Genomic DNA, 18,380 nt, shown 5'->3' with positions numbered 1-18,380 from the left:
AAGCTATTAACAAATTTTTAGCTTGCATTAATAAACTTTTTTTGGTACGCGGGATCCAGGCCTATTAGCTCATCAATTATATATAGCTCATGACATTGACATTTATCCGAACGAAATTTGACAGTGCGCTGTTGCCGAATAAAATATCTTTATTATTGCCACTTACTCGTCAACTTTATTAACCTTTTTAAACAATAAAAAAAGTTTATTTAACAATTTTTTTAAACAAAAATTGACAATATTAACAAAGTCATTCTGATTCTAACATAATATTCTGTAACACATATAAACCTTTTCAATGGAGAAGTATAGGGCTTTTCATCGATTGTCATTTGTTTCGAGCTTCTGTCATATGTTGTATAATCTGTGTATAATATTAATATACACGGATTATACGACATATGACAGGAGCTCGAAACAAATGACTGTGAATGAAAAGCTCAATTGTTAAAACTTCATTGTGACCAAACGCAACCCATTATACATATTCTGCACTACGTGTGGCCTAACTATTACAACAATACTCTGGCAAATGTGATGTGTTGAATTCGTTGAACAATTTTAATATTTGTTTTTAACACAGATTTGAGTCCTCTACAAATAGTTTTTCATGACTTTTGATGTAAAACAATTAGGGAAGCAGGAATTCAACAGTTTAGAATTTCCCGTTGAGCATCCTATGGACAGTTGGACGATTTACCACCCGGTATATTTCCATATTCATTAGGTAAGATATAATATTGTATAAAACGTGCAGTGAACTACCATGTTAATGAGACGTAAAATGTTAACAATGATCAAGCATTAACAATCTTTATTTATCCTCTTTACCATAATAATAAACTTGTCAGAATACCTCTGTTCCCTATTTATCTTTTGTATGAGAATAGATTCTATTTCTAGTATACCTTTATTCATTATAATTAGAAAGGCTTTTTCTACACATGTTGAGGTAACTCGGAGAACCATGAAATATAAATCAAAGCTATTTTTGCCTCAAAGTTCCGTTTCGTAAAAAATGGAAACTAACTATTCAGATAATAAATGTAAGGTGTTTGGACGCTAATAATAGCTTCAGAAGACATTTAGATCATAGAGATTGATGTTATGCGATTGTTCCAAAGATTAACCATTTTAAATGCTTAAAATTCCTCTTAACTCCTAAACTACTGAAAACTACCAGATTTTAAATAATTCGAAAAGACTGATATGTTTTGTATACACTTATGGTAGGGGACCCCAAGCGGGGATTTTTGCAGTTACTCGAGCGCGTCAGATTATCACATGCGGAGAAACCTTGTACCCTGTAAATGTACCTCTACCATATATTGGCTCTTAATACAGGGGAGTTCGTTAAGGGGCTTCCGAAAAAAAACCTATCCTTAGAATAGCTCGAAATCGTTAGATTAAGATAAGGTAAGTTAAGTACATGCAAAACAGTGTATTACGCTCTGCTCAAATCGTCAGTAAACCTGACGATTTGAGCGGGGAGTAAGAAAATGTGCGAGTCACAAAGTTACACAAAAAAAGTGAATATTTCGCGAAATAAACGTCAGATCGAAAAACAAAAAAAAAATACGTGCTCAATATTTTTCAAAAATCTATCGAATGATACCAAACGCGACCCCCCCACGAAGAGGGATGGGGGTAAATTTAAAATTTCAAATACGAACCCCGCGATATTTCGCGAAGTGAACATCAGATCGAAAAACTGCAAAATATACGTAGTCAATATTTTTGAAAAATCTATCGAATGGTACCAAACACGACCCCTTACGGAGGTGGGGGGGGGTTACTTTAAAATCTTAAATAGGAGCATCCATTTTTTATTGCAGATTTGGATTATTTACGTAAAAATAAATATATTTTATTTGAGACATTTTTGAAATTATGGATAGATGGCGCTATAATCAGAAAACCGATTGTTGGAAATGAAAAATTAAATTAAAAAATTGAAAGTCCCCCACTTTATGGAAAAATTAACTTTTTTTGGTTTTAGGACCTAATCTTCACAACCCAATAGGTCCCCATAACGCTCGAGAAAAAAAGTGTGTAAAATAATACTGTTAATAGTTATTTATGATATAAGTGTTAAAAGTACATGTTTAAGGCACGCATGTGAAAGTTTGCAGAATGAGCGATAGCGAGTTCTGCAATTCACATGAGTGAATATAAATACCGGTGGGTATTTTTTATGTTTCTCTATGTGATATTAGTGTGTTTTGCGTTATTTGTGATTATGATAACTGTTTCTTTTTGTTGAAAAAATTCAAAACATTATTCAGTGTTTAGTTGGGTAAAATGGGATATCGAGTTGGTGGGTAAAACTCTATACTATCCCGTTTTGTCCAACCAAAACGTAGATACTTTTTAACAAGCATATTAAATTTAATATTTTTTTTTGGTTATTAACAGATGGGAAAATATAAATCAAAAAGTGATCGGCAGTCTTGGAATGAGGAAAGTATGCGCCAAGCAGTGGAAGAGGTTTTTGACGGAAGAATGGGTTATCATAAGGCTTCTAAAGAATTTGGGGTACCTCGAACAACTATTGAAACCAGAGTAAAAAAATTAAAAATTGAACTCTCGAACGAGATAAGTCAGCAAAGAAAGAACTAGGGCGTCACAGACCGGTTTTCACAGCGGAACAAGAGGAGGAGTTGGTGGAACACATTTTGTTAATGAAATCACGACTATTTGGTTTTACTTTGAATGACTTTCGAAGTTTGGCTTGTTAGTTAGCTCAACGCAATGGATTAGATAATCCATTTAATAGAGACAAAAAAATGGCCGGTAAAGCTTGGATATACAGCTTTCTAAAAACCGTTAAACTTCGTACCCCTGAGCCAACATCTCTAGCTAGAGCCATGGATTTTAATAGGCCTGCAGTAAAAAAATATTTTTCCTTGTTTACTGGCGTGCTTGAAAATATAAAATACCACCCGAACGGATTTACAACGTTGACGAAACGAGTATAATGACTGTGCCAAAGAAAAGATCAAAATGTTTATCATTGCGTGGGAAAAGGCAAGTTGGGTGTATATCTTCAGCTTATCGCGGTGTTCTTGTTACTGTGGAAATTTGCATGAGTGCTTCTGGTGTATTTTGCCGCCTACATTCATTTTTCCCAGGTCCAGAGCAAAACCTAAGTTGCTAGATGATGCTTCACCTGGCAGTAAAACTTTCCATCATTCGTCAGGATGGATGCAAAGAGAAATTTTTTCTAATTGGTTAAGTCGTTTTATTGGGTTTTCAAAACCCTCCAAATAACATCCTGTTCTTTTACTTTTGGACGGACATACGACCCACACAAAAAATATTGACGTCATAGAGAAAGTTAGAGATATTGGTGTTGTAATATTGTGCTTCCCTCCGCATACCACGCATCGATTGCAGCCTCTAGACGTCAGTTTCATGTCACCACTCAGCACTTAGTATACGCCAGAAGTTTAAAAATGGATGCAACAATATCCAGGTCGACCAATCACAGTCTCACAAATAGGAAAACTTTTCGGAAACGCATATATGAAAGCTGCTAGCGTCCAAACCATTGTGAGTGGGTTTAGAAAGACTGGCATTCAACCTCTCAATCCGGAAATTTTTGAAGACTGCATGTTTGAACCAGCTGAAACCACAGAAACACCGAAGAACGATCCGATGATTGGTCCCGTTTTAGAAAATAATCGGCGCTCGCCACCTCGTACACCACCATTATCTAAAAACGAAGTTGATGCTGATGCAGAAAATGAGAATTCTTCGCCTTCAAATACTTTTACACCACAAAAATCTCCTAAAGTGCTTGAAAATAAGGAAAATTGTCATATTACTCCTCCTCCTCTTTCTTGCAACAAGTTCTATGCTAATACGATACATTCTTGTTCGTACTCTGTCAATAAATTTTAAGTCACTCCAAAAATTAACTCCAATGGTAAAAAGAGAGGAAAAACAGCTGTTTTAACCTCAACACCTTATAAAGAAGAACTGGAGAGGTCTATAGGTAAAAAGCCCATCAAGAAATAAAAAAAATTTGAAGAAAAACAAAATTGGAAGAAAAACAAAATTGGAAAGGCAACGGAAAAAATAAAAGAAATATGTTCCAAAACCAAGCAAATAAGAAAGAGAAAGAAACAAAAGGAATAGCAGTTCAGATGATGAAGACGAAAAAGAAGTTTGCATTTATTGCTCGGAACTGTATTCCAAATAATAAAAATCAGATGATGGGTGGGTAATGTGTGAGCAATGTCGACTTTGGGCTCACGAAGCTTGCGCCGGGGTAGAGAATGATGGTGAGCCATACTCATGCGATTTTTGTCGGTTTTAAACTATAAATTTATTTAATATTAATGTTATATGAATAATGTTTTATTTTTTAAGTCAATATATTTAACTTCAATATCGTCTTTATTAACATTCAAAAACCATTCCGTTGTACCCGACCAGGTGGAAAAAACGGGATACTTTGCCATTTTTTTTAAATTAACTTTTTTAATGTTATTGTCAAACTATTTAGGCGTAACTATACTTAAACATAGGAAGTGATCAATGAAGAAGTTACAGTTAAGAAGAAGTAGATATCATAGCATAGTAAAAGAGTTATGAGTCAAATAACGTTAGCTATCCCATTTTGTCCAACTCTCCCCTATATAAAAAATTTAGTGTATGTATGTTAGAATTAAAATTAACTTTAGAAGTTTACTTTCAAAGAAATTGGGTTTCCTTGATAAACGAAGTTTGACTTGAAAAAATAAATTATACCATTAATTTAGAATCTTAATATATTATAAATATCTAGTAATTACATCATACTATAAATCTAGTTGGCTGATTTAAAATTTGATTACTTGGTCCCCTACCCCCACTCCCACGTAATACTACCTTGTTTCGTTTCATACACAAACAGTATCCAACAGGTGTTACTGTAAACACAGGTAAACTTTGCATAAAAATTACTAACCTTGGAGTACTCCTCCATGGTTAATTCGAGGCTCACCAAAAGTTCGCGTTTCTCCACCACTTCGGTGTAGAAGGTCTGCCAGTTTCTCTCCCTCTCTTGGTATTAGAAACAGTAGAAAACGAAAGGGTGTCCCAAAATAATGAAACAAAAGATTTGTCTAACTGCAAGGAACAATTTCATTAAAGTGAAAAAAATTATTTTGCAATTGAGAAGATCAAAATCTCTCTCCGATGAAGACTGTTAAGATACTACAAATTTGGCAGAAAGGGTACCCCCGTTAAGCTGGCAAAATGCCCTCACTCTCAGAATTCAATTTTTTTATTTTTTTTACGTTCTGTGCAATTAAAAAATGAGATAACGCGGATTTTTAGCTCGCCACCCCCCTTACCCCTCCCACCACAGCTAAAAACGTAGATTTTTAGATTTAATTTTTTTTAGTTGGGTTGCAATTGATTTAAAAATTTCAAAAAATTCACACGTGTAGCTGAGGCCTTTACATAACATGTCCATTTTTTATGGACCCTTAGGTCGAGTGTACATAACCTCAAATTTTTTTTTAACTTTTTTAAAACCTGTAACTTTTTTTTGGAGGGGGCTGCAGGTCCAATTTTTTTTGAATTTTGTGTATTTTATCAAAAGCTATCTCCCTGATTTTTTTCAGATTTTTACGTCAGGTGCGCCATCTTGAAAAATCCGAAAAACTGTTTGTTTAGGGGGTTTTTGGGGATTTTCTCCATTTTATAGACTGCAACATAGATCAACTCAAGGTTTTGTTAATAGATTATGTATAATTTGAAATAACTGAGTATTTAAGGGTTATCAAAAATTGGGCATAACACCTTTAAACCCCCCCAAAAACCATGTTTTTTTAAGTTATGTAAGGGTTTTTGCGGGCTTAATGATATTTTTTGAGATCTATACAGCCTGAATATTTTTTTTTCATTTTTTTACGTTATATGGGATTAAAAAAATAAGACTAATCGGATTTTTAGCCCACCACCCCTTCCCCCTGTCCCCACAAAAAACGTCAATTTTTCTATTTATTTTTTGTTTAAAGTAGCAATTAATTTAAAAATTTTATGAGGCTTCTACAAAACTTATCTATTTTTTATAGACCCGTGTAGGTCGAGTGTACAATACATATAACCTCAAAATTCCTTTTTTATTTTTTTAAAACGTATTTTTGACTTCCAATCGATATTTTTTTAAAACGTCCAATGAATATTGTACATCTCTCTCTCTCGCGGACGGCCGCTTCAATACATGCTTAGCGCTCATTTTTAATTATTAAAAATAATAGTTAGTAATAAAATAATGACAAAAATTTCTTTAGGCTATTGCAGGGGGGCTTTAAGCTTTGAGTTGGTCACTTTATGACTTTCATAATAATAATTTTTAATCGAGTTATTAAGCCTTGAAAATGGCCATTGTCGCGTTTTTCAAATTTGAAATTGCATGTAACTCGACAACAGTCAATTTTATAGAAAAATCACAAGATACCTTTTTTGCTCAGCTTGATCCAGAGAATCTAAAACAAATTTGTCCGAAGTGAAAAAATTTATTTTTTGAATTCGTTTAAAAAATGTTTAAACAATTTTCCTACCGCGGTACTGCCTGGCACCTTGTGGATTTGTTATAAGGACCTGTTTTTGAGTAAGTTTGTGCAAAAATATTAATCGGAATAATTTACCTAACGGGACAACCATACAGCGGGGACTATTTGCATTATGATCCAAACGTAGATGGTTTGTAAAATACACAAAACACAAAAAAAATTAGCAGCCATCGCCAAAAAAGTTATACGTACCTATTAAAAAACAAAAAAAATGAGGTTATAATATGTACACTCGACCTTCGGGTCCATAAAAATAGCTGTTCTCTAAAAGCCTCAGCTGTGCGTGTGAATTTGTTATAATTTATGATTTAATCATTACTAACTACTCTAAATGCGAAATAAATCACAATTTAACTAAAAAATGAATTTATTAGCGTTTCGATGTCCGCCACGTACGTCGTTGTCAAAATACAAAATATTAATAAATTAAACAAAAATGTTGCTTGGTAAAAAAATCTTCTAATAATTTAATGTAATCTGACTTATTTATATAGATCGTCCCAAACCATTTTTTCAGAATTCTCTGCGATAGAATTCTCTCTATCGCATTACAGATGGAAAATAAAATCATTTTTTAGTTAAATTGTGGCTTACTTCCCATTTAGAATGTTAATTACAAAAATGCCACAAAGAAATAGCTTCAGAGCAACATTTATGATTTAATTGCAAACCAACTTAAAAAAAATAAAATCGAAAAATTGACATTTTTGGCTGTGGGGGAGGGGGGAATAGTGGAAGTGGGCTAAAATTGCGTTAAGTCCTAATTTTTTAAAATCATATAGAACGTAAAAAAATAAAAAAAAATATTCAGGCTCTATCGACCTCAAAAAAAAATAATTAGACCCGCAAAAATCCTTACAAAACTTTAAACAAACATGGTTTTTGGGGGGTTTAAAAGTGTTTCGCCCAATTTTTGAATATACTAATATACTCAGTTATTTCAAATTATACATAATCTATTAACAAAACCTTGAGTTGATCTATGTTGCAGTCTATAAAATGGAGAAAATCCCCAAAAACCCCCTAAACAAACAGTTTTTCGGATTTTTCAAGATGGCGCACCTGACGTAAAAGTCTGAAAAAAATCAGGGAGATAGCTTTTGATAAAATACACAAAATTCAAAAAAAATTGGACCTGCAGCCCCCTCCAAAAAAAAGTTATAGGTTTTAAAAAAGTTAAAAAAAAATTTGAGGTTATGTACACTCGACCTAAGGGTCCATAAAAAATGGACATGTTATGTAAAAGCCTCAGCTACACGTGTGAATTTTTTGAAATTTTTAAATCAATTGCAACCCAACTAAAAAAAATTAAATCTAAAAATCTACGTTTTTAGCTGTGGTGGGAGGGGTAAGGGGGGTGGCGAGCTAAAAATCCGCGTTATCTCATTTTTTAATTGCACAGAACGTAAAAAAATTTAAAAAATTGAATTCTGAGAGTGAGGGCATTTTGCCTATCTTAACGGGGGGGTACCCTTTAGAACAGACACGTGGACTCACAATAAGAGACTCGGTACATAAAAAGTATCGAAAGTTACGGGATGAGGTTCTACCTTCAAATACTAAAGACAATCTGGGTTGATAAAGTGACAAATATAGAAGTGATATCTGGAGAGACAAGGAATTGGAAATCATGTTGACTATGCAAAAACGCTTAAATCTTTGGGCAAAGAATAACCATACATGCTACTTCAAAATATGATTTAATGCAATAGCAAAAAAGAAAAGAATTTTGGTCGTAGAAGATAATGCTCTAGAATATGGTCAACAAAAAGGAGGAAATCTCTATTTGAAATTGAAATGGATGCCTTAGATTGGAGAAAATCTAAGCTACCCACCTTGTCTCATCCTCGAATGGGCATAAAAAAAGGGCAACAAAAACAATATTGAAGAGATCAGTAGGAAAAGGAACTAGAAGAGCAGGAATATCTCGGAATGCGGTGTCATGCAGAGTGATCTCGGATGCCGACTACATCAGTAAGTAGACCCAAAGTTCTGCAATAGTATAAGAGATATAGCGATAAGGAACAATTAAAGAAAAATGTAGTGAATTTATAGAATCAACAATACAAAATAGAGGAAAATGAGAATTGACAAGAAGATGAAGAAGTAACAAGCTAGGAACGAGGAACCAACTTTGAATGAAGTCAAAAAAATAATAAGAGAGAACAAAACAACATCTAGAAAACGTTTTCCAGAAATTTGAGGAAAAAGCGGAAAACGAAATATATGGAAATGAGACGAGACATGATAAATAATAGCAAATATATCAAAATGAATGGTGCAAAGAATGTCTATAGTTTTGAAAAATTGTCATAATTTAAATATTTAAAAGTAAACATAAGCGAACGTGGGAAAAAAGTAAAAGAGATAGACAAAATAGTAATGAAGGGGCGCAGACCGATAAGTTCAGTAAATTCAATATTGAAAGCAAAAAATGTGTCAGAACAGCTAAACTACTGGTCAAAGAGACAATAATCAAACCCACAGTGATGTGTACCAGTGAAACGAAAATCATGAAGTAGCAGGAAGAAAAGAAAGCGGGGATCAGAGGAATGAAAGTGGATCAGAAAAATCTTCGGAGGGATACAGACTGAACAGAATATTTGGTGAAGACGAACAAATAAAGAAATAATGAGGATGTATCAAAATACCAATAATTACGGCAAAATATGAGCCCAAAAAGCTAGATTGCTTGGTCATATCATACGAATACCAGAGAGCTGAAATGTTGAAACATTACTGAAGGAGGAACAAATGGAAAAAAGAAGAGTACACCCAAAGAGGAAATGGTTAGAAGCAGTAAAGTAAGACTTTCGTAAAATAGTCATGCTAGATTGAAGAGAAAAATGAAGGGACAGGAAAAGATGGAGGGAAAAGTTTCTGGATGCCAGGTAGGCCTTCAGCGCTGTTGTATTTAAATGACAAAATAAGGTAGCATTTTCAATAAAGAAAATTAGGGATTCTGGAGGTGAATAATGATTAAAACAGAAAAAGTTAAGGTTAAATATACCAATAAATAAACAGTGTACTTATAAAAGTCATTCTCATTGCTATGGCTGAACAATTTTTGAATAAAAATTTTTACTGACTTTAAAAAGATATGTAAAAAAATAAACGTCTGTTTAAAATTAATTTTAGAAAGAAATTGATAAATGGGTTGTAAAACTTGATAAATTACTTGTAAAAATAAATTATACCGTTAATTTAGAATCTTAGCATATAAATATCCAGGTATTAGATCATACTATAAATCTAGTTGGCAATTATATACACAATATTTAATATTTGATTACTCCTCCCCCACCCCCACTCCCACGCAATACCACCTTGTTTCGTTTCATACACAAATAATATCCAAATCCGACAGGTGTCACTGTAAACACAGGTAAACTTTGCAAAAAAATTACTAACCTTGGAGCACTCCTCCATGGTTAATTCGAGGCGCACCAGGAGTTCGCGTTTCTCCACCACCTCGGTGTGGAAGGTCTGCCAGTTTCTCGTAACGACTAACTGTCTTCCTGACAGTCTCTCAAGAACGGATTCCACGCATAGACAGGCCCGTTGGGTGTCGAGATGAGGCTCGGATATCTGAAAGGATAAAATTAGATTTAGAGAAATGGTATCTATATATCTATCCGAGATTTTGTATTTTTAATGTGGGAATTTGTAGTGATTTATAAACAATGGACCTTGTTTTGGCAAAAATATTTATTTTAAGAATGTAATAGCACATCATTTGTATACACTGTGTACACTTTTTAGTATTATATGAACGCGTTTAGTTTGCATTCGTAACAAAATCTTCTAAAAACTTTCATATCACGAACGATTAAAAACTGAATTATAAAAGATGTATCAATTGTAGTAAAGAGAACAAAAATGTGCAAGCACAATATTCAAATTATGGAGAATCATACAAAATACAAAAATACTTTTTAAATGTCTGCTTAATGATGCTGTAGGCGCACAATCTTGGTCCAATGCTATTTAAATGCATTCATTATTTTCGAATCCTGAGAAAACTTATAAATATTTTTTAAAAATTTAAACGCAGAATGAAAGACTACATTATTACCGAGGGCCGAAAGTCCCTTAGAATAAACAAAAAGTTTCTTTTGAATGAAATATTTTATATTAAAAATCACACTGAATTTTCTCTTTTTTTTTAACCCCTGTAACTTATTCAAATAAACAGTATAGAAGTTTTCAAGGACTTTCGGCCCTCGGTAATAATGTAGTATTTCTTTCTGCGTTTAAATTTTTCAAAAACACTTATAAGTTTTCGAAACTTAAAAGATTTTGCGCGTACCCCCTTAATAATAAATTAAGTCCTCTGAGTTGGATTATTTTTTGTTTGTTTTTTGTTTTTAGCTTTGGTTTGTAACCTTTAGCCACGTAATTACCTATAAATATTAGTATTAATTTGTGATTGTACAGAGAGGACACCTTTCTTCCTCAGGGGTTCATCAGAGTGACTTCATTATAACACACAAGACATAAACCACGGTTAGATAGGTAGGTGGGCAAACATAAAACACAAACAAAGGAAATATCCATTCAAATAATCAATTTTTCTATTACATACACCTATAATTTTTTGCAGAAATATTATAAACTAGTTTTAAAATGTTTGAATTACCTTCACTTAATAGTACATTTAAGTTTAGGGGAGTATTTAAACTTGCTTTCAGTAATTCCTTTAGCAGCCTCGTGCTTGTATTGAGTTGTAAGTGACAGTGGAAGAATATGTGATTTAGAGTTTTGTTAATAGAGTATAATATGAGCAAGTTGCAAGTACCTAGACAAGGCGAAAACGGCGGGTTCGTTGGAAAAAATATTCCCATGAGTTTTTTTTTCCATAATCACATTCGTGAGACATCGCAGAATAAGGTTCAAGAAGTCGCCCACGTGAAAAGTGGTCCAAATTTTTTTAACAATTTTTTTAATCAAATTATAAAAATCAATACTTTTGGCCCTGGCCAATGTTTTTTAGGTTTTTTGGATCATTCTGCAGAAAAAAGGTCTCATAATTTTTTTCTAAAATTGATCGTTTTCGAGTTTAAGCAATATAAATTGGAAAAAAAAACGAAAAATAGCGATTTTTAAGGCTTAACAACTAGATTAATAGTTATTTATGTACCAAGTCAGTAAAGTGACTCTTTATCGAACGAGTCTGATATTACGAGCAGAGGTAGCGAAGTGAGCGAGGCGAGTAACAGACGAGTTCGATAAAGAGTCTTTACTGACGTGGTGCATACAAAATTTTATCGCCAATCATAAAAAACATTAACACTTACTTAGCACTTACTTAATTACATCCTTCTAATGAAGAGTGTGTGTACTTTGTACGCACGTAAGAAGTTATAGGTTATTCTATTATTATGATTTCAACGAAATAAATATATTTTAAAAAGTTTAATTGTATTTTTATTTAAATATTAAATTAATTTTAATAATTAAAATAAAATACCAAAAATTAAAAATACGTTAATAGTTACGTCATTGTTTATGAAGTGTAGCCTCCCGGAGTTGCTTTTCACTTGATGAATCGTAGAAAATCTAAATAAATACATTTACCAACAAATTATCAATAAATATCTATCGCCGTCCTATATATAATCGGATTAACAAAAACACCATTTCATAGATACTATATTAATTTGCATTAATACATAACTTAAAAGATTTAAGAATGTTCTTAAGGCTATGGGTACATAATTCGCAAATAATTTACGTGTATCCCTACTTTTTCTGTCTTTACACGGCAAATTACGTGTAGTAAAATTCACACTGGTGTGGATATGTAAACATTACTAGAATGTCATTCTACTTGAAAATGTCATAATTAATTTAAAGAGATGGCTTTTGAATGTTCTTGGATAACTGTTATTTTTATAATTGCAAATTATTAATTCAGTTAATAAATGTGATAATTTTTTCACTAACTATGTTTTCAGTGATTGTAATAATTTATTTGTACAACAAAAACTAATAATCAATCGAGAAAAGAGGAAAAGTGTTAAAGTGATTTTTTAATAATATGTTGTTATTTTGGAACGCTTACAATTTTGAACATCTCTAACAACAAAATACTTGGATCACAGGATATATCTGATGTATTCTCTGCTTGGATCTTTCACAAATAATACACAATAAATAACTTTTTATTAAGTTCACGTCTTAAATCAATTATTTATCAAATACACTATATATCAATAATATTTAATCAATTTCTCAAAATATTCCCGATGCAATGTCAAATATTTAAAATTGTCACTGATTGTCAGTGTCTGACTGACAATATATGCTGACAATATTATATTCGGTTGAGTGCGTTGTAAGACAAAGACAGATTTGGAAAATATTACCACGGCATTGTGTTCATTTTTTTCAAATCCTGAAAAAACCAATAAATATTTTTGAAAAATTTAAACGCAGAATGAAAGACTAAATTATTACCGAGGGCCGAAAGTCCCTTAGAATAAATAAAAAGTTTATTTTGAATGAGATATTTGAATTTAAAAATCACACTAAATTTTCTCTTAGTTTTTTCACCCCTGTAACTTATTAAAATAAACATTGTAGAAGTTCTCAGGGACTTTCGGCCCTCGCTAATAACGTAATCTTTCATTCTGCGTTTAAATTTTTCCAAAATACTTATTAGTTTTCTCAGGATTTGAAAAAAATGAATCCCCATTTGAATAGCATTGCAGCCGAAAATACGTTCCGATCCTCTTAATTGTAGACGAATTAAGAATTTCGTATGACAGTGACAGTACCTAATGACAGAATGCTTTTGCATGATGGGCTGTTTCGATGTTTAATCGGTAGTTGTTATCAATATTGAATACCTAATTATTAAATTTGTAAAGTTTTCATTTATGTTTCATGAATATAATTGCAAAATACTACACAATTTCACTTTCTGACATAAATTTAATTAACAATAACGTAAATTTTGTACAATATTTGTAATAATTAACGTAAATAAATTTTAAGTTCACTCAAATAAATAATCGATTACTGCCATCGACCACTTATGTTTAATCTCAGTAAATTTGATTAATAATCGCGGCAGGTAAAGTAAAATTCTTCTTTCAGTGCAATAAAGTATTACTTTACTGCCGCAAATGGCGACAAATGAGTACAATAATGAATCACTTTAGTGACGGATGGCGATAAAAGTTATTATTCTGAAAGTCAAAAAATGACTAAATCAAAGTTTAAAGCCCTCCCTACAGGATCCTGAAGAAATTTTCGTCATTATTTTACTCGTATTACTAAGCTGTAATTTTTAAGTAATAATAATAAGCCATGCACGTGTTAGGCGGCCGTAAATGCTGAGTGCGAGAAAGATGCAGTTCCGGCAGTCCAATTGTGCATCTTACTCGCACTCACATTTACAGCCTCGTCAATACGATCTAACCGCTCATTGTTATTAATTAAAAATAACAGCTTAGTAATAAATTAATGACACAGATTTCTTCAGGATCATGTAGTGGGGGCTTTAAACTTTGTTTTAGTCACTTTCTGACTTTCATAATAATAATTTTTAACAAAAATGGCAATTTCCGCGTTTTTCAAATTTTAAATTGCTTATAACTCGAAAAATATCAACTTTAGACCTTTTTTGTCTAGAATGGTCCAAAAAACCTAAAAAAATTTTCCGGGGCAAAAATATTGATTTTTGCAATTTTATTAAAATTTTTTTTTTAATTTGGACCACTTTTCACGTGGGCGACTTCTTGAACCTTATTCTGGGATGTCTCACGAATGTGATTATGCAAAAAAATCTCATGGGAATATTTTTCCCAACGAACCCACCGTTTTCGCCGTGTCTAACTGGAGAATTCCTTTTTACGAAGTATATACATTTTAAATCAGCTGTATTTAATTTTATTAATTATTTTTGCATTATACGTGCACTAATAATGTTGGCTTAGGAAATATTTGCTTACCAGATATTCTCTGCGTAATGACAGTGGGTTTTCAGAGACCAGCACTTTGCTTGATTTGGAGTACTTTTCATCAATAACTAATATAGCTAATACAATTTTCAAAGCTTTCAATTGAGTTCTATCAAGTTTAGGCAAATTAGTTATGCTAGCTTAGGAAGAAGTAAAATGTAGAATAGAGAAGGCTATTAGTGCATTTAAAAACATGGCCAAACTCTTTAGAAGCCACAACTTTAATCTGGAGATAAAAGTAAGGCTCCTACGATGTTATATATTCTCAATATTATACTACTGAGTTGAATCCTAGACACTCACTGAAGCGATGGAAAAAAAACTTAAAGCCTTCAAGATGTGGCTATACAGGCGAATCCTAAGAATATCATGGACTGACAAGATAAACAACGAGACCGTACTACGAAGAATCGGGAAAGAAAGAGAAGTGATGTATACGATTAAAAGGAGAAAGTTAGAATATCTGGGACACGTATTGAGAAATGGCACCAAATACAGATTACTGAAAATAATCGTTCAAGGCAAAGTATTCGGAAAGCCAGGAATTGGGAGAAGAAGAATATCATGGTTAAAGAATCTGAGGAAATGGTTCTCCACAACAACTAATCTATTTAAAGCATCAGTTAATAAAATGATTATAGCTAGAATGATCGCCAATATTCGAAACGATTAGGCACCAAGAGAAGAATAGCAGCTGACCCATATACCAAACAGGAGGAATCTATAATAGGAGGCCCCTAGAATACAAGGGGTGTGACAATTCTAAAAAAATTGGGTTAAATACAAAAATGGACTCCTAAACACATAGAAAACATGGTTCACTAGGGATGTAAATTAACAGTCAATCGGGTGCTGAGATCTAGTGGCAAATCACATAACTACTTGGCCAACAGTGTTGAATATTTCAGTTGTCAACAAGTGTTAGTTCTGAACACTGAAAAAATGTTTTTGGCACTTACACCCCTCGTGTTCTAGGGGCCTCATATAGGCTCGATAAAAATTTATTCCAAAATTTTTGATCTGTACCTTACGCTCTTTTTGAAAGCATTTTAACATAAAGTAATGCCTTTTTCGCAGCGACTAATTGTGCAGTTAATATGTTGAGTCCAAAGCAGTTCTTTGTCAAGTATGACATCAAGATATTTGAATATCACAGTATAATCTTAAATAGGGTGTTTTCGAGAGAAAAATACTACTGCACACTTTTAGCACGAAGTAGTGAAGTCATTTAACCAAATCCAGCTATCAAAGTTGTATATTATATGTTTGAGTTCAGTAGTACATTCGATGTACCTTTTTCTTCTGTTAATAGATGACACCATCAGCATATTGTTAGCAAACAATATTGTAAAACCATAAATTGGGCAAATTTTATGTGTACAGATTAAAAAGATCTAAATAGACAGTTTGGTTTCGTTTTGCTTCAGAGGTGTGCACGCAGCTCCACTGAGGACGTCGTAATACAGAAACAGCTGTCTGGAGATTGTGCATCGCCTCTGAATCGAAAGGAAACATAAACTGTCTTTTTCACTTTTATCTTTATAGGCTTGGATCCCGCGTACCAAAAAAAGTTGATTAATAACAAGCTGAACATTTGTTAATAGCTTAACGGTGTCGAGTCGGTGTACAGGAACACTGGAACAGGGGAAGTTTTAATTGTGGAACATGTTACCGGTTTGGAATGTCAGACTACGAAAACGTCCCATGTATTTTCTCGGACAGAACTTCCAATTGATTTGTTACCCTTTCATTAAACTCTCATGCAAAAATCAGACTGTTATTTATCACGTGTCATAATTTTTGTCATTTGATATGTTCTACGTGTCGGACTTATTAAAATGCCCGTTGGTGATAAATACCAGTCTGATTTTTGCACGAGAGTTTAATGAAAGGGTAACAAATCAGTTGAAAGTTCTGTCCGACAAAATACATGGGACGTTTTCGTAGTATGATGTTCCAAATTTTTAATCTGTTCCAGAATTAAAACTGCCCCTGTTCCAGTTTTCCCATACATCAAAGTTTGTCCAACGAAACACCGTTAAACTATTAACAAATTTTCAACTTGCTATTAATTTTCGCTTTCTTTATTCGTCGTCTCTTGTCTTATAAATTGTAAAAGTCCAGAGATTAAATGTATCAGAAAGAAGTTCCAACAAGAAAAGTTTTCAGATTTAAGTAATTATTTATTATTATTTTAATAAACTTTGTATCTGAGACTTTTCGCTTTTCTGGCTTTTCTAATAGTAGTGTATATTTTTGTGGTCTATTTCCACAAAATATTAAATCTTAAATATTGATGTACATAATGTTTTGAATTGTCTTTTTGGTACCTTTAAGACAAAAGACAATCAGAAATCATTTATTATTTGAAAGGTAATTTTATGAATAAATAAGGAGAACATGTTTGTATCAGGATATACAGAGTGAGTTTTATGTATGGAAACGCTCAATTATCTCGGAAACGGATTGCACGATTTTTATAAATTTTGGTGGGTAGGGGTTTTCTAATGCGGCCGATATTCTAGTGATAATTACATTGTTGTCAGATCATCCATTATTCTGAAAATCTAATGAACTTTCTTATTTCAAATGGAACACAATGTATATTTTTTGCGTTTTGAAGTCCTTAAGAAATACTAATAATTTTTAATATTATATTCCCCATACCTAAATGCCATAGTTTCGGAGAAATTGCTACATTTATTTAAAAAACAATTTAAACAAATTATAGAAATCAGTTTTTTCGGCTCGTGTAGATTTTATTTTACATTCTTTGGATCATTGGGAACAAAAAAGGTCTTTTGTAATTTTTCTCTAAAGTTAATTGTTTTCGAGTTATAACCAAGTTAAAACTAAAAAAAAAAATCGAATAATGACGATTTTCAAGGTTCAAAAACACAAATAAAAAATATTATTTTTGAAACTGCGGAGTACTCAAATTCAAGCTAAACCCTTCTTATAGGGGTTTGCTATAAAAATTTTTGGCACTTTTTTTTCTAAAACATTGCTTTTTAATAATTGTTAATGAAGCGCATTGAGAGGACGGGCGATCGGGATGCATTAACAACCAAAAAACAATATTTTAGAATGAAACAAGCTTAAATTACTTATTGGTGACTGATAAAATAAGGCTTGAGCTTCAATTCGCGTACTTCACAATTTCAAAAATTATATTTTTTATTTGTGTTTTGGAACCTTGAAAATCGTCATTATTCGATTTTTTTTCAGTTTTAAATTGTTTATCACTCGAAAACGATTAACTTTAGAGAAAAATTATAAAAAAACTTTTTTGTTCCCAATGGTCCAAAGAACGTAAAGTCTATCCGGGCCGAAAATATTGATTTTTATAATTTGTTTAATTTTTTTTTAACTAAGTAAATGTAGCAATAACTCCAAAATTATGGCCTTTAGGCATAGGGAATATAACATGAAAAATAATCAGTATTTCTTAAGGACTTCAAAAAGCAAAAAATATACAGGGTGTTCTATTTAAAATAAGAAAGTTAATTAGATTTTCAGAAAAGCGGAAGATCTGACAACAATGCAATTATCACTATAATATCGGCCGCATTAGAAAACCCCTACCCACCAAAATTTATAAAAATCGTGCAAGCCGTTTCCGAGAAAATTGAGCGTTTCCAAACTCACTCGTATATAGATAATTTGTATATTATTATTCTAAGTTTTATTTAATAGGAAAGTATTTTAAAAAACAACCAATGCTATAAAATTAGCCACAGTAAAATTAGTTGAGACACCTACATATTGTGATAGTTAGTTAATTTTCGTTACAGGAATATAAATGATGTATTACACGGTTGGATTAACAAAAAGTCTGTATATT

The 18,380-nt window shown here is 32.3% G+C and overlaps 1 protein-coding gene across 8 annotated transcripts in view; it reads right to left on the bottom strand.

Annotated features, from left to right (window-relative positions):
- Window positions 1-18,380, bottom strand: part of LOC114338523 (titin) — a 751,244-nt gene that overhangs the window by 210,058 nt on the left and 522,806 nt on the right. For all 8 annotated transcript variants that reach the window (XM_050662823.1, XM_050662825.1, XM_050662826.1 and 5 more), the window contains one exon: window positions 9,981-10,157. In XM_050662823.1, the coding sequence (XP_050518780.1) occupies window positions 9,981-10,157 (177 nt within the window). The remainder of the gene's footprint in view (window positions 1-9,980; window positions 10,158-18,380) is intronic.

This window comes from Diabrotica virgifera, chromosome 9, assembly GCF_917563875.1.
Source record: "Diabrotica virgifera virgifera chromosome 9, PGI_DIABVI_V3a".
NCBI lineage: Eukaryota > Metazoa > Arthropoda > Insecta > Coleoptera > Chrysomelidae > Diabrotica > Diabrotica virgifera.
Note: the sequence above shows the minus strand (reverse complement) of the source record. Positions and strands in the feature narration are given on the sequence as shown.